Source organism: Macaca thibetana, chromosome 12 (genome assembly GCF_024542745.1).
Source record: "Macaca thibetana thibetana isolate TM-01 chromosome 12, ASM2454274v1, whole genome shotgun sequence".
Classification (NCBI taxonomy): domain Eukaryota; kingdom Metazoa; phylum Chordata; class Mammalia; order Primates; family Cercopithecidae; genus Macaca; species Macaca thibetana.
In genome coordinates, this window is record NC_065589.1 from 18,721,174 (window position 1) to 18,744,894 (window position 23,721).

General features: G+C 41.6%; 2 protein-coding genes across 3 annotated transcripts in view; both read left to right on the forward strand.

Annotated features, from left to right (window-relative positions):
* Nucleotides 1-23,721, forward strand: part of SCG2 (secretogranin II) — a 468,897-nt gene that overhangs the window by 148,194 nt on the left and 296,982 nt on the right. The window lies entirely within an intron of this gene.
* Nucleotides 1-23,721, forward strand: part of WDFY1 (WD repeat and FYVE domain containing 1) — a 69,046-nt gene that overhangs the window by 41,090 nt on the left and 4,235 nt on the right. The window contains exons 5-10 of the mRNA XM_050752159.1: nt 2,901-3,051; nt 5,174-5,286; nt 8,613-8,739; nt 9,874-9,979; nt 20,460-20,561; nt 22,904-23,034. Coding sequence (XP_050608116.1) covers nt 2,901-3,051; nt 5,174-5,286; nt 8,613-8,739; nt 9,874-9,979; nt 20,460-20,561; nt 22,904-23,034 — 730 coding nt within the window. The remainder of the gene's footprint in view (nt 1-2,900; nt 3,052-5,173; nt 5,287-8,612; nt 8,740-9,873; nt 9,980-20,459; nt 20,562-22,903; nt 23,035-23,721) is intronic.

Genomic DNA, 23,721 nt, shown 5'->3' on the forward strand with positions numbered 1-23,721 from the left:
TAACACTTTCCAATCTTGCATTGAGTAATGTACTACTAGCATCATGGTGTTACTGTAACACCAGAAACAACTTTGAATTCTCAGCTATCATGCACGGGTTTATCTTTAAAATAATCAAGAATCTGTAAGTTCCTTTACGAGATATATACCTACGAGTTTGGCGACCTTTAAATGCCTGATTTGGAGACCCTTAAATGCCTGGTCAATGTTTTTGTCAAAAGGCAAATTCCTTAATAAATTATTTCACCTGGCCAGTTGTGGTAGCTCCCACCTGTAATCTTAGCACTTTGAGAAGCCAAGGAGTTTGAGACCAGCCTGGGCAACATAGACCGTACCTCTGTAAAAAATTAGCCAGCCATGGTGGCACACACTGTAGTCCCAGCTACTTGGGAGGCTGAGGTGGGAGGATCATTTGAGCCCAGGAGTTAGAGATTACGGTGAGCCATCATCAGACCACTGCACTCTAGCCTGGGCAACAGAATGAGACCCTGCCCCTCCTTTTTTTTTTTAAAAAAAAACAACAAAGAATGTGTGTGTGTGTGTATTTTTCATCTGTCATTAAGGATGAAATTATTTCATACTCACATCTCATGTAATTTTTATCTATATTTTGGTTGTCAAAGTTCCTTTTTTTTTTTTTTTTTTTTAGAAAGAGCCTCACTCTGTTGCCCACACTGGAGTGCAGTGGTGCGATCTCAGCTCACTGCAACCTCCGCCTCCAGGGTTCAGCCGATTCTCCTGCCTCAACCTCCCTAGTAGCTGGGATTATAGGTGCGAGCCACCATGGCCAGCTAATTTTTTGTATTTTTAGTAGAGACGGGGTTTCACCATGTTGGCCAGACTGGTCTTGAACTCCTGGCCTCAAGTGATCCACCCGCCTCGGCCTCCCAAAATGCTGGAATTACAGGCATGAGCCACCATGCCCCACCAGTTGTCATAGTTCTTTATGGGCTATAAGGCAGCATAGGTTTCTTTTGCAGTGGTTCTTGGACCTTTATATTTCATTGACTAATAACATTTTAGAAAACTTTTGGAGGACTAATATAGGGATTACTGTGTTTTTTATTTTGCCAAGTGAGAGTTTAAAAACTAAAAATGAAGCAAAATAAGCATGACTATATCTCACTATACTTTCACAAAAGAAAAGGATATCTAAAAAATACAAAACAGCAGAAAGGATGTAATCTTAGAAATAGGATAGTTCTTCCCAGGAAAAAACAGTTGACTATTCACTACAGCATCTTTACCACAAACTAGTTTAAACCCTATGACTATTTGGCCCGAGTTTAACAACTACAGGTTTAGTGGAAAAAGTGTTTTGAGTCAGACACACCAAATTAATCTATCACTTATTAGACTTTGGGCATATATTTATATTGATATTTAATATATATTTATAAATATTTAATAAATACTTAATATTTGCTTCTCGGTTTTCTTATCTGAAAATCAGTATAATAATACACACCCTGTAAGTATTTATGCAAATTAAATATTAAAGCAGAAAAAGCATTAGGCTCCACATCAGACGATGAGACAGATCTTACAAGACATGGCCTACTCAAATTTAATATTTTTTTCAGTTTTAAATTTTTATTTCTTAATTAGAGACAGAGTCTCATTGTCTTACCCAGGCTGGAGTGCAGTGGTGCAAACATAGTTTGATGTAACCTCCAACTCCTGGGCTCAAGAGATCTCCCACCTCAGCCTGCTGAGTAGCTAGGACTACAGGCAAGTGCCACCATGCCCAGCTGGTTTTAAAAATGTTTTTTGTAGAGATGGGGTCTTGCTTTGTTGCCCAGGCTGGTCTCCAACTCCTGGCCTCAAACAGTCCTCCTGCCTCGGCCTCCCAAAGCACTGGGATTATAGGTGTTGAGCCACTGTGCCCAGCTGAATTTAAGATTAATAGCTCTCATAGCATCCTTTAAGTTTCAGAATCCTTCATGAGTATGTAATTGTTCAATGTAACCTTTCAGCGGTTGATGAATCTGACTTTCACGTAGACTTTTGGGGAGAGTCCCTCAGTTCTTCCTAAGCAGTCTGTACAGCTGAGAGCAAGGTCAGCAGTCTCTCTGTCTGGCCTTTGACTTCATTCATCAGATTGGACGCTTATTAAACATCTACTGCATGCAAAGTTCTGTACCAGATGAAGTAGAAGGCAGGTAACACTGCCCCGGTGTGGCTTATAATCGACCTGGAAATCTTTCCAGAGTTAGGTAACAGACAGAAAACCTTCCTCATTCTCAGCTGTTATTTTGGAACAGAGAACTTCACAAAAGCTTTCTCTTTATGAATAATAAAATGTTACACACTGATAAAAAGTATTCCAGAAACAAAACACATAACACCACTTTTTAATTTTAGAAAACTGCCATTGCTCTTATTTAGAATGCCAGTGTTTTCGGAAGGTTCAAAACACTGAAGTTACAGACGATTAAAAAAACATTGCCCTGTTACAACTGCTGCTTTCCACATGGTCCTCGTTCGTAAAGTTTTTTAGAGCAAAGTAAAAATGTTCTCTTGAGCATAGCAAAAAAAAAAATTATATATATATAATATATATATTTTATATATATTATATATATGTTGTATATATAACATATATATATATATTCTAAGCTAGTATTTGATTTCTCTTTGGGCATTCTCTTTAATGATTCCTAGCTTCTGGTGGCCATGACTGTGGGGAGCAGAGGGCAGGGCCTTGGAGAGAGCCTGTGCTAGTGAGTTGTTGAGCTGGGGCGGGTTGTCTGAACTATATTCACAGAGGATAGGCATTTCCAGTGCACTCTTGTACACAACTGTGTCCCGGCTGAGCGGATTGAGAGATTGAGCCTCAGTTCTTCCCCATGGAGTGCTGTTTCTGGAGATGACAACTCTTCACCGTTCTGTTCCTGCAGCTCATCAGAACCGGGTGTCTGCGATCATCTTCAGCTTGGCCACAGAGTGGGTCATCAGTACTGGCTACGACAAGTGTGTGAGCTGGATGTGCACGCGAAGCGGGAACATGCTCGGGAGGCACTTCTTCACGTCCTGGGCTTCGTGTCTGCAGTATCCTTCAGAGCCACGGACCTCTCCTTCCCCTGGCCTCTGCTTCTCGGTGTTTGGTTCTGAATCTCATCCCAAACTGCTAATTGAGATCTAAAGACTGAATGAAACCTATTTAAGTTTGGGCAAAAGTAATTGTGTTTTTTTTTTTTTTTTTTTGCCATTGAAAGTAATTGCAAAAATTGCAATTACTTTTGCACCAACCTAATACATATTTCACCGAAAATCCAAGAACTTCCATATTTGCTTTTCTTGCTGTAAACTGGGTTTATTAAAAATAATAATGAAATGAATTGTTCTCTGCTGGGAGGTGCTGTAGGTTTTTAATACAAAATTGTGGAAAACCCAGGCCCATTAGTGCAAACCCTTCCTCTCACGTCTTTGCGTTTCTAATGGAAAGACTTTTTATTGTGTGAAGAAAGGAAAACAGGAACTTGTCTGCTAGTGATTGCTAATTTGCAGACTCTGTAAGTGTATATACTGAATAGTAAGGGTTTGTAGCCTTGGGGTTTGTTCCTAAATGGGCTACAAGGAGTTTTACACAAAACTTTTGCTTAATGCTTTTTTGTGTGTGGAGAGGACCCATAATCCTTATAAAACTCTCAAAGATGGCTCAGGATCCCCCAAAGTGCTGAAAATCACTGCCTAAAAAATTCCTGCTACTACATGGAATTTGCTTCCTGTAGAGCTCGCCCTTCCCTAAGGATCTCCCTGCCTGCTGTGTATCTTAGTGATGGCAAGATCAAGGTTATCAACAACAGGCAGACACCCCATGGTAGTTTCTCTCTCAGAGTTGAATGTCTGGCGTAGTAAAATTCCATCCATTGAAAGCCTTTCTTTACAATGTTTGCTACAAATGAATGCACAGCGCGAGATATTTAAAATAGTACCATATACTTTAGGATCAAACAAGCAAAAAATACTCAGATACAGTGTGTGCTACATAAGCATTTTTGTTATGTGCTAGGCCTCTGATAATGGATTTGTAGAAAATGACACAATCACAGTCATGCCCTAGTTTACCGTGCTCTTTTTGACTGTGTTTTGGAAGAGTGATAGTTATCCTGTTGTAAATAGCTTTCATATTATAAATACTAGTTAACATGTTGTGTGTAAATTTCTGGTTTTCCAGAAATATCTATGGCCACAAATTGAGAAAGTAATGAGTTGTGACCAATAGTTAATATATTTTCTAAATTTAAATGTACTACCGCCACAAACAACTGCATTTTGGATTACTGAACTATCCACAGTAATTTAAAGTGAATCATCCTCTTCATTTATAGCTAAATTCTCTAGGCCAAAAGAAACATGGATTCATGTCTTGTATTTACTGTCAGATTTGCATTATTTTCAGAGATATTTCATAAATAACCATTACGTTTCAGAGCTTTCTTGCTGTTTTCAGTAGTTAGCATTCTTTTCTTTTCTTTCTTTTTTTTTTTTTTTTTTTTTTTTTGGCTCTGTCACCCAGGCTGGAGTGGTGCAGTGGTATCATCTCAGCTCACTGCAACCTCTGCCTCCTGGGTTCAAGCTGTTCTCTTGCCCCAGCCTCCCAAGTAACTGGGATTACAAACGTGTGCCACCACACCCAACTAATTTTTTGTATTTTTAGTAGAGACGGGGTTTCACCATGTTGGCCAGGTTGGTCTTGAACTCCTGACCTCAAGTGATCTGCCCACCTCAGCCTCCCAAAGTGCTGGGATTACAGGCATGAGCCACTGCACCCAGCCCAGTAGTTATCAGTTTCACTCTTTGACACTTTATTGTACTTGATTATGTCTACTTGTTTTTGTGTGTGTCTGCACTACCAGCTCTTTTTTCATTGCCAGTTCCTGGGATCTTGCTTGATATAGTAACAGGCACTCAATGAGTTCTTGTTGAATGAATGAATATAAACTTTCTCAGTAATAACAGCTATTTTAATGTTTACCTTCAATATTTACATATTGCATGATTTTCAGTTGGGTATTTCCTTTTTTGTTATAGTTTTAGGTATATGCTTATTCTCTTTAAAATGCATGTTTTCTAACTTTGGAAACTAACTTTGACTAATACTGGTGTCTCTCTTATGAGAGGATTTTCAGGTGATTTCTGTTCTACATCCTTGACTGCTTCTCCTCAGATATGACTTTGACACTCAGTATGCTTTCGTTGGTGATTGTTCTGGGCAGATCACCCTGCTGAAGCTTGAACAGAACACGTGTTCAGTCATCACAACCCTCAAAGGACATGAAGGTAGGCTAGAATATCACCCAAGATGCCTAACTTGGGTATTCAAATTCAGTTCTCCACTACGTGAATTCATGAATGCTCTGTTCCTCATGATCTGTCAGATTTCATTTTGATTGGCCAGATACGGGATTCAGAATGAAAACTAAGCGAAGGTGGGGTGATGGGTTCATTTCATATTGTTGAAATCCCTTCTAAATTGCTTGTGTGGATAATACTTTCTATGTTGCTTACCTTTTTAAATTAAGTTATGCCTGGCACATTGGTTCACACCTGTAATCCCAGCACTTTTGGGGGCCGAATTAGGTGGACCACTTGAGGCCAGGAGTTCAAGACCAGCCTGGCCAACACAGCAAAACTCCCTCTCTACTAAGAATACAAAAATTAACCAGGCATCGTGGCGCATACCTGTAATCCCACCCCTAGCTACTTGGAATGCTAAGGCAGGAGAATCACTTGAACCCAGGAGCAGAGGTTGCAGTGAGCCGAGATTACGGCACCACACTCCTGCCTGGGTGACAGAGTGAGACTCTGTCTCAAAAAAATAGAAATAAAAATAAAATAAGTTATCATGTTGACAAGACCTTTAAAATTACTTCTAACTGGTAAAACCTTTGGAAGAGTTGTTATTATTACTTTAAAAAATTTTATCAGTTTCTAAGCCCCTGAGCAAGACCTGATAAATACAATTAGAAGGAATGTGTAGGCTGGTTCAGCCTCTGCTTGGGAAACCTACCCTGCGTAGGTACTGAGGGGAAAGAATTATTGGGTGGAATGTCATTTCTGTAGTGCAGTGGGTTAGTGAAGCTCTGTGGAGGGGTTTTTAAAGTCCGTTGATTGTATGTGACTCGCCACATACACACATGTAATAAAGAGGTTTCATTAGATGCTGTATTGGGCCATTCTTGCATTCCAATAAAGAAATATCTAAGACTGGGTAATTTATAAAGAGAAGAGGTTTAATTGGTTCGTGGATCTGCAGGCTGTACAGGACGCATGGCACCAGCATGCTTCTGGTGCGGGCCTCAGGAAGCTTATAGTCATAGCACAAGGTGAGGTGTGAACAGGCACATCACATGACCAAAGCAGGAGTGCGGGTGTGGGGGTGCCAGACACTTTTAAACAACCATATTTCAAGGGAGCTCATTTACTATCTCAAGGAGAGCACCAAGGGGATGGCACTAAACCATTCGTGAGAAATCCACCACCATGAGCCAACTACCACGCCCCACCTGCAACACTGGGGATTAGTTTAACATGAAATTTAGAGGCCGGGCCCGGTGGCTCACACCTGTAATCCCAGCACTTTGGGAGGCTGAGGTGGGCAGATCACTTGTGGTCAGGAGTTCGAGACCAGCCTAGCAACATGGTGAAACCCCATCTCTACTAAAAATACAAAAAACATTAGCTGAGCGTGTTGGCGGGCGCCTGTAGTCCCAGGTACTCAGAGAGGTTGAGGCAGGAGAATCTCTTGAACCTGGAAGGTAGAGGTTGCAGTGAGCCAAGATCATGCCACTGCACTCCAACCTGGGTGACAGAGGGAGACTCTGTCTCAAAAAAAAAGATTAAAATATATATATCTCAACAAAATTTAGAGGGGATACATGTCTAAACTGTGTCAGGTGCTAAGCCGTAATGGATTGAAGTTTTCATACGGATCACAAGATCAAATTCTGATATGTGTCACAAAATACAAGCTTTGAGGCCCTCTGGTTTATGGAGAATGGGGGAGTTGCTGAAAGAATTAATGATGAACTTATTTATGACCATAGTTAGCATTTTAGTTGTAACAAGTTATAATAAATGTACACTATGCTTTCTATGTAATCTATTTAGGTGAAATAAGAGTATATCAAATCAAGGAGCCTGTAGGGGAAAAGAAGAAAAGAGAACAGCAAGTTAAAATGGATTTGGGCAGGAAAGCAGAGGCCCGTGAAGAAACCACTTTCTGTTTATGACTAATTCTCTCATGACCCCCAGGCTTGTCAGTTTTTTCAGGGTTGCTAAAGGCAGAATGGGTCTGGTAACTACTTAGCAGTTTTCATGTTGAAAGACCGTATTTATCTGCTTTTAGGCCTCTAACTGAAATGGATGGCACACAGATTACACAGGGTCAAAAGTCATGTGAAACTAACCCCTGAAGCCTTTGCAGAATATTTCTTTATTTCTACTTTTGTTCTGTTTTTGGAAAGTGTGTGTGAGAAAGTAGTTTCTGTTTGCTTTTGAATATGGCATCATTAATTCTCTGTATACCTACCAAAATTATTATCAGCTTGTGTGGCTGGTTCAGTTTTACTAAGTTGATTAATAATGTTTTTTCTAGAGAAACAGCAGTCGATGAACAGGGAAAGGATCTACTGAAAGATCCACCTGTATGTAGAAAGAGAGATTTCCTCAAGAGTTTCAAATTTGATAAGTTAGCCAATATAAAGTATGAAATGGGAAGTTCAGATTTTTCACTTAAATTACTTGGCATAATTGTGTAGTGTACAACAGACTTTTTTCTGTGGTACTTAATTTTCTTAAACATAGACATCTTGGGGTAAAACACCTGAAAGGTTCCAGAGACCCAGAATAATCTAGATTTTTTTATCTTGTGTAGGTTGGACACAGTAAACTTTACTGGTTTTTCTCACTAAATATTACTAGCATTTTTTTTCCCAGTAACTTTTTCTGAACATTTCATATGTAAGCTACTTTGTAATTTTTGGCACAGAACAAGGAAAAACTTCTTTAAAAATCTTTGTATTCCAAGCAGTTTTTTTTGTTTTTTGGTTTTTGGTTTTTTTTTTGAGACAGAGTCTGCCTAAGCTGGAGTGCAGTAGCGCTATCTTGGCTTACTGCAACTTCCACCTCCTGGGTTCAAGCCATGCTCCCTCCTTAGCCTCCCGAGTAGCGGGGATTACAGGAACCCGCCACCATGCCCAGCTAATTTTTGTTTTTTTGTGTTTGTTTTTGTAGAAACAGGGTTTCACCATGTTGGCCAGGCCTAGTCTCGAACTCCTGGCCTCAAGTGATTCGCCCTCCTCAGCCTCCCAAAGTGCTGGGATTACAGGTGTGAGTCACCATGCCCAGCCCCAAGTAGTTTGATGCACAATTGAAAATTCTAATCTTACAACTGTGGATAATGGTGCTGTGTCTCCTGTATGACTCATGGTGGCATGGTTGAATGACCCGTTGTACACCATGAAGGTACCTTTTTGCTTAAAGACTCAACTGATCCTAGTTTGGTCTTCAGCTGTCAAATGTGTGCCTCCTGATGTAGAGTTATATTTTACCTCTCCTCCCTCCCCTCTCCCCTGCCTCCCTCTCTCTCTCTCACAAATCCCTAGGTAGTGTCACCTGCCTCTGGTGGGACCCTATTCAGCGGTTACTCTTCTCAGGAGCATCTGACAACAGCATCATCATGTGGGACATCGGAGGAAGAAAAGGCCGGACGCTCTTACTTCAGGGCCATCAGTGCGTGACCACTTGTGGGGGTGGGGAAAGAATCCGAGTTAGTGGGGAGCTAGTGAAAGGCGTTAGTAGTCTGATAACACTTTCTGCAAACCCCGCCTTCTAAGATGGCAATTACCATCGATAGCGCCCAGTTCACTTTTAACTGCTTTCTGTCAGCCCCAAGGGTCTGATGTTTAGTAGCAAAACAATAACAAAACACGAAGTACAGGACTTTCTTCCTTCTTAGTCCAAAGAGCACTTGCCACTTTCTCTCTTAAGGAGTCACCCCGTTGAAATATCTGATTAAGGCAGGCATAGAACAGAGATGCAGGTGAGGATTTTGACCATGGAAGGTTGCATGTAACATGATGCTAAGCTGTTCTTGAGCTGGGAGCCTAACTCGTTTTTTGTTTTTGGTTTTTTTATTCTAAAAGATATTGAATTGAGAAATAATGTCTAGTTTGACAGTGGAATTCACCTGAGTGATACCATTGTATATGTAGGATCTTGCCCTCTATCCCTGAAAGAAAAAGAAATACCTCTTCACCCCGCTTTCCTTTCTTTCCTTTTTGGCTAGACTGCAGCTGTTACTGTAATCACAGTCAAGCTGAAAATTAGCCGAGGAAACATATTGTACACTATAACAGGCCAAGAGCTTGTTTCCTTGGGCATCCTAAAGGGCTGTATGACGGGCGCGCAGGCGGGACAGAGGCCTTCACCCCGTCTGTGTGTGTGTCTGTGCACACTAGCGATCTTTGTGGTGTTGGACTCCTTGTTCATATGAATTGTGTTCAGTAAGGGAGTTATACCTCCTTTGTTCTTTTTTGTTTCTGAACAAATAGATAAATCTTATGCATCTGAAAGGGAAATCATGGTGATTGGTCCCGAAAACCATAGCCCTCATCAAATCTCTGGCCTACAATTCTTAATGACTGATTTGAAAGTAGTCGTATGTTTTATAGAAAGTATCATTCTGTATGATGAGTTATAAAATGCCAAGTAAAGTTTATACTAGAATTCATTTTACCATGCTGGATAGTCAGTGGTAAAATACCACTTGTTGGTTTTAATGGGGAGAACGATTTGAGCCTAAATGAGATAGTTCCCGTGTTTTTCCACATGGAGACAAGTGACTATTGTGTGTGCTGTTTGCAGTGACAAGGTGCAGTCGCTGTGCTACCTTCAGCTCACCAGGCAGCTCGTCTCCTGTTCCTCGGACGGCGGAATTGCAGTGTGGAACATGGATGTTAGCAGAGAAGAGGTAAGAGACAAGGGCAAGTCCAGGCCGAATGGGAGAGACCCCCCCAAGAACCTGGCTTCTTGGCTTTTCACCCAGTGAGCTGTAAATGCCGGTCCAGGTGCAGACAGTCCCAACTTCCCCTTCTGCTAATGGGTTATTTCTGACAAGGTCCTTTGTGTGATTGTGCACTGCTTCCTTCCTCTACTCATTTGAGAGTTTCTACCAGTGACATGCAGTATATACAATCAGCATTTAGGCTGGTTCTCAGCCTTGAGCAATACACTGAGAGAACACTTTGAGACAGATTTCTGGCATATCCAGGGATCTGGACTGCACAGAGGTCCTCCGAAGCACCATTGTGGTCCCGTAGCATTCCTGTAGGAAACCCTGCGGTATGCATCAGTGACTGCTGTCAGGGACATAGCTAAACACTTGACATGTTTCTAGGAAAATATATTTCCATTGCTCTGCTCTTACTTCCCATTGAGTTCTAGTTCACTGAGGCCATGTCGACATAGTATTCTTTTCAGGTGACCTAATTTCTAACTTGGTGGGCCACTGACTAGTTGTGAGACCTTACTTGGTTAAGTGCCTTAATTTCTCTAAGTATCTGTTCCCTCCTACATAAAGTGGAATTGTGGAATGAAATGACTTCTCAGTTGTCTTCCAGTTCTTTAGACAGAGAGTCTAATTGTCTAAACAATCTCTCTCTCTCTCTCTTTTTTTTTTTTTTTTTTTTTTGAGACAGGGTCTTGCTTTGTCACCCAAGCTGAAGTGCAGTGGCATGATCTTGGCTCTCTGCAGCCTCAACCTCCCAGGCTTAAGCGATCCTCCCACTTCAGCTTCCTGAGTAGCTGGGGCTACAGGCATACGCTACCATGCATAACTTGTTTTTCAGTTTTTTTTTTTTTTTTTTTTTTTTTTGGTAGAGACAGGGTCTTGCTGTGTCATCTAGGCTGGTCTCAAACTCCTGGGCTCAAGTGACCTTCCTGCCTTAGTCTCCCAAATTGCTGGGATTATAGGCATGAGCCACTGTGTATATCCTCTTTTTTAAATATTTTGAAGAATGCTGCAGTGAATACTCTTGACCTTGTCATTGTGTGATTGATCAATTATTTATTTCAGACAAATTTCTGGAAATAGACCTTCTGAGTCCAAGCATATATACATTCTTAAGGCTTTTTATAGATGTTGTCAAATGATTTCCAATCAAGGTTTCCATTCTCGTCTCTGCCTGCACTGGCATTATCTTTCTTTTCTAAGTGGCATCTATAACTTATGATGTTGTTAGCAAAAAAAGTTGATTCCAGAGAAGATTTTAGACCATAAGGGACGTTAATGACTTACAGTTTAACTTTGAAAATATTCGTTGGGCACCTACAGGGTGTCCGTACAGTCGGGAAACGTAAGTGAATTTATATAATAAATGGTTTATTGATATTGCATTGCAATACCTACTATGTTGTACGACATCACATGATCTGTTCAGGATCCTGTCCTTTATGGCAACATGTTGTTCAGTGTGCTGTGCACCATTGTAACAGACATTTTACGTTGATGCAGAATTCCCACCCATCCCTGCACAGTTGTCTGCTTTGTGTTGTCTCTGATTCTTTGTGAGTCTGATTCTCATTAATTAAACCTTCATTTTTACCATATTCCAGTAGAAGTAATGAAGGGGGCTTTCGTCTATTTTTTTTAAATGGTGACATTAGTCATTTACAGACTTTATGGCTATGTACACAAAGATACTTGCCACAAGAAATTTGTAATCTAGTGGAAGAAATAGACTACCCTATAAATAATAAAATGCAATCCATAATCCAGAGACTTACTGATTGTGAGACTTTTTTTGTAACTTTGTAAGACAAGTCAAATAGAGGAAATTTGGATTACAAATTTCTGGTTTGTATCTCTTTTTGAATTTTCTAAAAAATATTTGGTAAGGCTTAGAATATTTTATTATGAAATGCAGATACATTGGCTCAATAGTATAGGATGTGGCTGGCACAGTGGCTCATGCTGTAATCCCAGCGCTTTGGGAGGCTGAGGTGGGTGGATCACCTGAGGGTCAGGAGTTCGAAACCAGCCTGGCCAACATAGTGAAACCCAGTCTCTACTAAAAAATATAAAAATTAGCCAGGCATGGTGGTGGGTGCCTATAATCCCAGCTCCTTGGGAGACTGAGGCAGGAGAATCACTTGAACCCAGGAGGCAGAGGTTGCAGTGAGCCAAGATCATACTACTGCACTCCAGCCTGGGTGATGAGCAAAACTCTAAAAAATGTGTGTGTGTGTGTGTGTGTGTGTGTGTGAAATAGGATGTATAATACTATATTTTCAAAGGTTTATTTGAACTGTGTTTTATGTTTATCAGCTACTAGTTATATGCACCAAGAACAGCTAGTATACTGTTCTGTTTCCTGGCTCTTGGCCTATTGTTTTTCAGTCTTATTCTGAGAGAGCAGAAAACTCAGAGAGAGAGAGGCTGTATTCCCTGGATGATGAGGGGAGGAGACCATTGGTGCCCAGCACTGCTGGTGGCTTTCCCGAGGGTTTCACAACTTAGATTTTTAACCTGCTGTTTTTATCATTGGTAAATTCTTTTAGAAAAACTATTTAGAAAGTAGAAGTGGGATTCCTGCCTTCAAAGTGCATCATTGTGGAGTGTATTTCTTTCTTTTTTTTTTTTTTTTTTTATACTTTGAGTTCTAGGGTACATGTGCATAACGTGCAGGCTTGTTACATATGTATACTTGTGCCATGTTGGTGTGCTGCACCCATCAACTCGTCAGCACCCATCAACTCATCATTTACATCAGGTATAACTCCCAATGCAATCCCTCCCCCCTCCCCGCTCCCCATGATAGGCCCCGGTGTGTGATGTTCCCCTTCCCGAGTCCAAGTGATCTCATTGTTCAGTTCCCACCTATGAGTGAGAACATGCGGCGTTTGGTTTTCTGTTCTTGTGATAGTTTGCTAAGAATGATGGTTTCCAGCTGCATCCATGTCCCTACAAAGGACACAAACTCATCCTTTTTTATGGCTGCATAGTATTCCATGGTGTATATGTGCCACATTTTCTTAATCCAGTCTGTCACTGATGGACATTTGGGTTGATTCCAAGTCTTTGCTATTGTGAATAGTGCCGCAATAAACATACGTGTGCATGTGTCTTTATGGCAGCATGATTTATAATCCTTTGGGTATATACCCAGTAATGGGATGGCTGGGTCATATGGTACATCTAGTTCTAGATCCTTGAGGAATCGCCATACTGTTTTCCATAATGGTTGAACTAGTTTACAATCCCACCAACAGTGGAAAAGTGTTCCTGTTTCTCCACATCCTCTCCAGCACCTGTTGTTTCCTGACTTTTTAATGATCGCCATTCTAACTGGTGTGAGATGGTATCTCATTGTGGTTTTGATTTGCATTTCTCTGATGGCCAGCGATGATGAGCATTTTTTCATGTGTCTGTTGGCTGTATGAATGTCTTCTTTTGAGAAATGTCTGTTCATATGTGGAGTGTATTTCCATATCTAGGGAAAGAAAAAATAGTCCCATCAATCAAGGCGTTTCCTGTGTGCACAATTCACTGCATCTGTAGAAGAGATAGGAAGGCAAGTTGTGTCAAAAAGATGCATTATTTTTAGTAGATTTTTTTGTTTGTTTTTTAATAACTGAGAAAATGTATTGCAAGGATAAACAGGCTGTAATCTATAAGGTTCTGACCTGGCCTTAGGGTTTTTTGGGCTTTTTTTTTTTTTTTTTTGAGGCAGGGTCTAGCTCTGTCACCCAGGCTGGAGTGCAGTGGCAAGACCTCAGTTCACTGCAACCTTCGCATCCTAGTTTTAAGTGATTCTCCCAGCTCAGCCTCCCAGGTATCTGGGACAACAGGCTCATGCCACCATACCGGTACCTGGCTAATATTTTGTATTTTTAGTAGAGAGGAAGTTTCACCATGTTGACCAGGCTGGTCACGAGCCCCTGGCCTCAAGTGATCCGCCCGCCTTGCCTCCCAAAGTGCTGGGATTATAGGCGTGAGCCACGGAGCCCAGCCTTTAGGGGTTTATAGGACTTTCTTAGACTAGGGCATAGAGGATTGGTCCCAGATCCTCTAGCTCTGCAATGCTTGCCTGGAATTTCTCTCCAAGTCCCCTGTCAATACTAACTGGAGCATTTACTACCCACTGTGGCTTCAGCCAGTATGCTGTCGAGTTGGAAGCAGATTTGCCTCCCTGCCAGATCATGATAAGGGATCATTTTTTGGAAGTAGGCACAAAATATATATGAGCAAGAAACAATAATTAGAGAATGAATCTTCTTGAAAAGATAGCTTTATTTTAAAATTAATAGATTACAGAGTGTATAGCATTTCATATACTAGTGCAATGTGACGAGTACAGCAATTAGTGGTAGTAGAACAATGGAATTTATTCTTGTCATATCTTTGTTCAGATTCGGCAGGTGGAAAAAGATGTGGAAAAGAGAGTAATGCAATTATAATACCTAATTAGTACTCTTTCTTGCTCTTCTCAGCACAAAACGAAAGCTTCTCCTTAGATAATACGTATATATTAGGATGGCTCATGTTAGCTTATAGTGTAACGCTATATTCTGAGTATTAAACGAAATAAAGTTAGGGTATCTCTTATGTTAAGAGATGTTCTAAAAAGCTATTTGTTTCTGATTTTGATTTTAGTTTGTTTCCTTAAATTCTTTCAAGCATATATTTTCGTCACTGCAACCTCTGCCTGCTGGGCTCAAGCAATTCTCGTGCCTCAGCCACCCAAGTAGCTGGGACTACAGACATGTGCCACCATGCCTGGCTAATTTCTGCATTTTTAGTAGACACGAGGTTTCATCATGTGGGCCAGGCTGGTCTTGAACTCCTGGCCTCAAGTGATCCACCTGCCTCAGCCTCCCAAAGTGCTGGGATTGCAGATGTGAGCAGCTGTGCCCAGTCAAAGTTATATTCTTTCTTAAACCCTTAAACAGAATCATGCACCCTGAGGCAAGAGCTCAGATCTGTAGGTTGCCATAGCCCAAGACCATGTTTGGAGACCACCACATGTAGAAGTGGATAGGCCTTGTATGCAGAGACTATGTGGAGCATAGGGATACACACAGAGATGCAGGCTGGACTCCTGGATCTCCCCAGGATCTGCGTCTACTCATTGACAGTTGCTCTAATCTTTGAGCCAGTTTCATTGCCTGTAAAATAGGGATAGTGTTGCTCTGTATCTCCTAGGACATATGAAAATTAAGTAAAATAAAAAAACATGAAACACTTGGCACGTTGCCTGGACTTAGATGTCACTTACTGTATGCCAGGTAGTATTCTGAACACTTAATATTAACTCACTTAATCCTCACAACCTTATGAGGTATATACTACTGTTATCCCATTTTACAGATGTATTAGTCTGTTCTCATGCTGCTAATAAAGATATACCTTAGACTGGGTAATTTATAAAGGAAAGAGGTTTAATGAACTCACAATTCCACATGGCTGGGGAGGCCTCACATTCATGGTGGAAGATGAAGGAGGAGCAAAGTCATGTCTTACATGGTAGGCAGGAGGGCATGTGCAGGGGAACTCCCCTTTATAAAACCATCAGATATTGTGGGACTTATTCACTACCAGGAGAATAGCATGGAAAAAACCCACCCCCATGATTCAATTACATCCTACTGGGTCCCTCCCATGACACGTGGGGATTATTACAATTCTAAGTGAGATTTGGGTGGGGACACAGGGCCAGACCATAACAGTGGATGAGGAAACCTAGGCACAGAGAAGTGGAGTCACGTGCCTGAGAACAGTGCTGACAAGTGGCAGAGCCAGGATTTAAAGGCAAGAGATCTGACTCCTAGACTTGGTGATTATAGCTATGACTATTAGAAATGAATTGAGAGGCCAGGCACAGTGATTCATGCCTGTAATTCCAGCATTTTGGGAGACTGAGACAGGTGAATCCCCTGAGGTCAGGAGTTTGAGACCAGCCTGGCCAACATGGTGAAATCCCAACTCTACTAAAAATACAAAAAAATAGCCAGGCATGGTGACAGGCATCTGTAATCCCAGCTACTTGGGAGGCTGCGGCAGGAGAAACACTTGAACCCAGGAGGCAGAAGTTGCAATGAGCCGAGATTGTGCCATTGCACTCCAGCGTGGGTGACAGAGCAAGACTCCATCTCAAATAAAATAAATAAATAAATAAATAAATAAATAAATAAATAAATAAATAAATAAATATTGAGAATTTAGGCCAGGCATGGTGGCTCATGCCTGTGATCCCAGCACTTTGGGAGGCCAAGGCAGGCAGATGAGTTGAGGTCAGGAGTTTGAGACCAGCCTGACCAACATGGTGAAACCCCCATCTCTACTAAAAATACAAAAAATAGCTGGGTGTGGTGGTGGGCACCTGTAATCCCAGCTACTTAGGAGACTGAGGCAGGAGTATCACTTGAACCCAGGAGGCAGAGGTTGCAGTGAGCTGGGATCACGCCAATGCACTCCAGCCCGGGCAACAAAATGAGACTCTGTCTCAAAAAAAAAAAAAAAAAAAAAAAAAAATTGATAATTTAAAAATGGCTTATCTGTATATATTTTAAAAATCCTTGCTTGAAATTGAGTCACTTGAAAACATTAAAATGTTAGGAAATCCATTGATGTACTGCTTAACAGACATCGCTGGAGATAGAGGCCTTTTGTGTTAAAGGAGTGCTCTGGGTGATTGAAACATAATTCAAATGCCAGCCCCTTATGAAGACAATCACTTTGATGAAAATGTACAGCTGGGCACAGTGGCTCATGTCTGTAATCCCAGCACTTTGGGAAGCTGAGGCAGGCAGATCACTTGAGCCCAGGAGTTCAAGACCAGCCCGAGCAGCTTGGAGAAACCCTGTTTGTACAAAAAATTTGCTGGGCGTGGTGGTGCATATCTCTACTCCCAACTACTAGGGCAGCTGAGAGGAGGGAAGATCACATGAGCCAGAGGTTGAGGCTGCAGTGAGCCATGATTGTGCCCCTGCAGTCCAGCTTGGGTGACAAGGCGAGACCCTGTCTCAAAAAAAAAGAAAGTGTAAATTTGATGTAATTTACTAATTTGTTGATGCAGGCTCACCATTCTGACCACAAATGTTGCATGCGTGTTTCATGATAATACAATTTTGTATCTGTGTAGGAAACTATTTCATGTAGGACTGAGAACGTTTTTCCTGAAACTGTTCTTGCCTTCAATTCTACCCACCTTAGTCCCTTTAATCTGTTATGCCCTAGGAAACAAATTTTAAAAATTTGTGGATCAAACCAGGCCAATAATGTCATAAATGAGAGGCTAAGGGGGGAGAAGATGCAGACATTTCTTTCAGTGATTTTTCTTTTTTTTTTAAACCAAATTTTAGCTCAAGAAAAATAGAAAATTGAATCCTCCCTGTGTTTTGGTTGAGAGCAGATTTCTGAATTCCAGACCAGTAAAGTTTGTTTTAAGATTTTTGTGTTAAGTAATACCTAACAGACACTGTGTGGTCAAGGGAAATAGAAAATCCAGCCATTAACTGGAGACAAAAGAAAGAAGTAAATTTCTAAAGCACTGAGCAATAACGGGCAAGTTTGCAAATCAGTTCTTTTTTACACTTAACATTTTTGTGCACTACATTAAACATCGAATTCCCTGCTGCTAAGTACGGGAAGTATAAACTGGAACGAACTTTCATCTATTGTTCTGTTTCCATTAAAGCCTTCATTGTATCGTCCTTAAAGCACATTAACTCTTACTGGAGTTGTTTGGAGATGGCTTAGTGAATACATTTGTGTGCTGTTTTTTGGTCCACGTGACTGCGGTTTTGCGAGAGTTACACTTGGGCATGTCCCAGACATAAGATTAGGAAGTTATACTTACTTTCCTTCCTCCGGCAATTAAATATCCTGTGCCCCTGGCAGCACAGCCTGCTGCGTCTCTCCTAGGGCCAGTGTCCCCAGGTAGTATCCCCACACAGCCGCAGCCTCCATCACCACCTGCCTTCTAGTGATCACAGAAACAAAGAAGTAATTCTATATCAATAAAGTAATTTTTCTCACATAGATACACATCTCTTTATTCTTCTTTCATCCCTTCTCATCTCCAACATTCCCCAGTTATTTAAGGAAACCTTTCTTCTATCTCAGCCTGTTTCAGTCTACTTGTGAGTGCCTTCTGCACACCCCCCCCTCAAAAAAAAAGACCTTTCTAATGTCTGTTATATGTAGAAATATTTCTAGTGACAGATCCAAAATAAGAAATAGGAAGGCCAAAAGTTTTGATGCAATAGGAGACAAAATGAAGAACTAGGGGCACCCATCATTCAAACCACCAAATATATTAATATATATTTTAGAAAAAATGTTTTCTATCTATTTTTGTTGCACCTATATAATGTTAAATGATTGGGGTTAAACAGGCTTTTTTTTTTTTTTTTTTTTTTTTTTTTTTTTTTTTTTTTTTTTTTTTTTTTTTTTTTTTGAGACGAAGTTTCGCTCTTGTCGCCTAGGCTGGAGTGCAGTGGTGTAATCTCTGCTCACTGCAACCTCCACCTCCCGGTTTCAAGCCATTTTCCCACCTCAGCCTCCTAAGTAGCTGGGATTATAGGCGTGTGCCACCATGCCTGGCTAATTTTGTATTTTTAGTCGAGATGGAGTTTCACCATGTTGGCCAAGCTGGTCTTGAACTCCTGACCTCAGGTAATCTGCCTGCCTCAGCCTCCCAAAGTGCTGGGATTACAGGTGTTAGCCACTGCGCCCGGCCTAAACAGGCTTTTAACAGGTTTATCTTAGACTTGGGTATAGTTTGTAATTTTTTGTTTAGAGAAATATTTTTAAGTTTTTGTTTTGTTTTGTTTTGTTTTTTGAGACTGAGTCTTGCTCTTGTTGCCCAGACTAGGGTGCAATGGTGCGATCTTGGCTCGCTACAACCTACGCCTCCTGGGTTCAAGTGATTCTTCTGCCTCAGCCTCCCAAGTAGCTGGGATTACAGGTGTGCGCCACCACGTCTGCCTAATTTTTGTATTTTTAGTAGAGATGGAGTTTCACTGTGTTGGCCAGGCTTGAACTCCCGACCTCAGGTGATCCGCCTGCCTCGGCCTCCCAAAGTGCTGAGATTACAGGCGTGAGCCACCACACTTGGCCTATTTTCTAAGTTTTTTAACAAATTAATTTTGAGACTGCTTCCTCTGTTTCAACAAAAATGCATTAAGAACCTACTGTGTGACAGGCTGTGGATAGATCAAGATGAATAATACCAAAAAGTAACTCACTGGTTAGAGGGGAGAAGAAACGTGCACCGAGATTTACAAAACTAGAGCTTGCTGCCCAGTGAAGGCTGCAGGACTACTGTGTGGCCCCAGGAGGGGGGACCTGCTGCTGTGGCTGGGAAGGGAAGGGTGGCAAATCTGCCGGCATAGTCCCTACCCAGAGCAACTAGGTGATGGGATTTTGTCAGATCTCTTCTATTAGTCACCTGTGACCCTGCAAGCCTTTCCCAGTGGTAGGTCACCAGATTCTGCTGCATGCATTGGGTTTTTACTCAACTGGTTTTCGAGTTCAAACATCTCCAGCATAAAAAAGAAATACATAAAGACAACCCTTAAGTGTTCACAATAAAAACTGATTTACTCCCTCCTATCTATAGATTACAAATTGAACAACCCTGTAACCGTGGCTAAAATTGTCATGATTACTTACCACACAATTAAGGCTGGGCGCAATGGCTCATGACTGTAATCACAGTGCTTTGTGGGGCTGAGACAGAAGGATTACTTGAAGCCAGGAGTTCAAAATGAGTCTGGGAAACATAGTGAGACCCCGTCTCTACAAAAAAAATAAAAATAAAAAATTAGTTGGCATGGTGACACACACCTGTGGCCCTAGCTATTCGGGAGGCTGAGGCAGGAGGATCATTTGAGCCTGAGAGGTCAAGGTTGCAGTGAGCCATGTTCACGACACTGCACTCTAGCCTGGGTGACAGAGTGAGACCCTGGCTCAAAAAAGACCCACCTGCACACACACAATTAAACATAATATTGAATAATTAAACATAATATTGAATATGACAACTAGCTAGAATATTTTGTGGAATTAAAAAGAAATACTTACTGGCTGGGCATGGCTGCTCATGGTTAGAATCCCAGCACTTTGGGAGGTCAGGAGTTTGAGACCAGCCTGGCCAACATGGCAAAACCCCAAGTCTACTAAAAATACAGAAATTAGCCTGGCATGGTAGTGCATGCCTGTAGTCCCAGCCACTTGGGAGACCGAGGCAGTAGAGTCACTTGAACCCAGGAGGCGGAGGTTGCAGTGAGCCAAGATCACATACTGCACTCCAACCTGGGTGACAAAAAAAAAAAAAAGAAGAAAAGAAAGACTAACCCCGGCAAGGTCTAGAACTGTTGTATTAATTTTGAAACGCGGAAGTAAACATAGACACACTGATGTTGGCTTTGACTTTCTGCTCCCCCAGGCTCCTCAGTGGTTGGAAAGTGATTCTTGTCAGAAATGTGAGCAGCCCTTTTTCTGGAACATAAAGCAGATGTGGGACACCAAGACGCTGGGGCTGAGACAAGTGAGTAGGCACTGTTGAGTCATCGCTGGCTTGATTGTGTATTTCACTATTTGCATACTTAATCTGGGGCTTTTTTGAATCACACTTTGTTTTTGCAAATGCTGTTAATTCCTACATTTTCTGTGTCTTTATTATTGTGTGACTAATAATGAGGAAGACCTTTCCCGGGGCCAGTGAGACTGTTACCTCACTGTTCCGTTGCTCGTCCTGTATTGGAAAGGCAGGGGTGCGTAGAAAACCCTGAGAGCCTATTTTTAAATAGATAAAAGATCTTTCAGTTTAATACCGTTACTTATTAAAGTCAGTGTTTTATGCTAGCCAAGAACAAAGTTGGAATAAATTAGGTCATACAGTTATATATACCTTACCTTATGTTGTCACAAACAGATAAAAAGTAATAATTTAGTCCTCACTTGAATGCCTGACCCTATGAGTTTTAGATTATTTTAAATTGTTCCCTTATAAGCATACCTGGAACATTTTTATTAAGCAGGTTTTGAGTACTGTTTTTAAAATTTTTTAAATTAAAGAAATATGTTCCAAATAGCCTGTAGATTTCAAAGGTGCTGTTAACTTCAAGGATTCTTGTAATACTAAAGTTCTACAAAAAAACAAAAAACAAAAAACAAACCCATTTCCACAGCAGCCTGGAAGGTAACCACTCAGGGTAAATGTGAATTTGTGCAGGTAGGTAAAAAAGATGCTAATTTTATTCCTTTTATTATTGGTTTCACCTCTATGAGAGATTAGCCTAAAGTTTGTATGTGTTAATAAACTTTTTTGGCCCTGCTTGGTGGCTCGGGCCTGTAATCCCCGCACTTTGGGAGGCCGAGGCGGGTGGATCACCCGAGGTCAGGAGTTTGAGACCAGCCTGGCCAACATGGCGAAACCTTGTCTGTACTAAAAATACAAAAATTAGCTGGGTGTGGTGGCGGACGCCTGTAATCCCAGCTACTCAGGGGGCTGAGGCCAGAGAATCACTTGAACCTGGGAGGCGGAGGTTGCGGTGAGCCAAGATCGCGCCACTGTACTCCAGCCTAAATGACAGAGTGAGACTCCATCTCAAAAAAATAAATTAATAAATAAACTCTAAAAAGTTTTACAGAGCTACTCCACAATAAGTTCTCATATGAGACTGGCGGGCAAGAAGGGGATTATTTTAGCGCTCAGACCATTATAAAGCTCTGAAATAGCACCTGAGTTCTGTCTGTCATTAGCCAAGTTCTCACAATGCAAGGCTGATGGTAATTAGTGCAGTATAATTAATAGAAGTATTCCCTACTTCTAAAGGAAGCACAGAGAAATGGATTTTACTCCCATTTATTAACAGTTAAGAGAGAAGTGGTGCTGGTCACTAAACTGTTGGTGGTAAAAGAATATGTCAAAATCAGTAATAATAATTGGACTGTTTTGTAATGTTCTTGAGGCTTATTTCCAGAATCACAGTTTGAGAGATTTTAAAATATAGCAAAACATATGATTTATGGGCATTAGTTTCTTAATGAGAGCATAGTGCATTTAAAACTTATTTTAGGCCCGGTGTGGTGGCTTACGCCTGTAATCCCAGCACTTTGGGAGGCCAATGTGGAAGGGTGGCTTAAGCCCAGGAGTTTGAGACCAGCCTGAGCAACATGGTGAGACCCTGTCTCTATAAAAATAAATAAATAAAACTTATTTTAAATAATAATGCCTTTTTATGATGGAGGAATAAATTTTTCTTTCCCCAAATCTACAGTGATTAGGCTCCTAAATGAACTAAATTTGGTGTTAATAGTATTGTTTGTTAACATGTAGACAGATAATATGAATGAATGAAAAGCAACATTTGACCAGTACAGCAAGGTTTTTTGGAAATCCTTGACTAGTGTCCAAATTGTCTATTTTGTGAGCGTTAATTGATACATTGAATTGGGGTGATTACAATTCAAGGCATATCCTCCCCACTCCTGTTCCCTTACTCTAGAGGGAAACCATGTGCTTTAAAGCAAAAGCTAGGCCGGGCGCTGTGGCTCATGCCTGTAATCCCAACACTTTGGGAGGCTGAGGTGGGTGGATCATGAGGTCAGGAGTTCAAGACCAGCCTGACCAAGATGGTGAAACCCCATCTCTACTAAAAATACAAAAATTAGCCAGGCGTGGTGGCAGGTACCTGTAATCCCAACTGCCCGGGAGGCTGAGGCAGGAAAATCGCTTGAACCCGGGCGCCAAAGGTTGCAGTGAGCCGAGATCATGCCACTGCACTCCAACCTAGGCAACAGAGTAGGACTCCGTCTCAAAACAAAACAAAAAACAAAAAGGCAAAAGCTAACACCCTGTTTTCCTCCTGCCGGTCACCCGTGAAGCATCACTGCAGGAAATGCGGGCAGGCTGTCTGCGGGAAGTGCAGCAGCAAGCGCTCAACTTACCCAGTCATGGGCTTCGAGTTCCAAGTCCGGGTTTGTGATTCTTGTTACGACTCCATCAAAGACGAAGAGTGAGTGTTTGCATATTTTTGTCTCATTGCCTCTTATTACATCTGTCTAATGGTTCTCTGAAATGTGAAGAGCTTCAGAAGTGATACGGATATGTTTAGCCATGTGTTTGTTTCTCCTGAATTTCCTAAGCCATTTTATTTGTTGTTTGTTTGTTTTTTGAGACAGAATCTTGCTCTGTCACCCATGCTGGAGTGCAGTGGCGTGATCTTGGCCCACTGCAACCTCCGCCTCCTGGGTTCAATCGATTCTCCTGCCTCAGCCACCCGAGTAGCTGGGATTACAGGCGCCCCCCACCACCTGGCTAATTTTTGTATTTTTAGTAGAGATGGGGTTTCACTGTGTTGGTGAGGCTGTTCTCGAACTCCTGACCTCAAGTGATCTGCCCACCTTGGCCTCCCAAAGTGCTGGGATTACAGGCATGAGCCACCGTGCCTGGCCCGTAAGCCATTTTTGAAGAAAGGACCTGCCCTAGCTTTATGACTTAAGACCACCGCTGTGTATCTGAAGCTGCCCCTCTGACTGGGCAGCTTTCTCCTGAACATGGTGAGGAATGCTGAGTTACATGGTCCAGTAACTGAGTGGACATCCTGAGCCTCCACATCCCACCGACTGCCATGCAGAGATAAGTCCATGCACCTGTGGATGGCAGTGGTTGAGCTGGTTCTCTATAGAAGTATCTAGTGCCT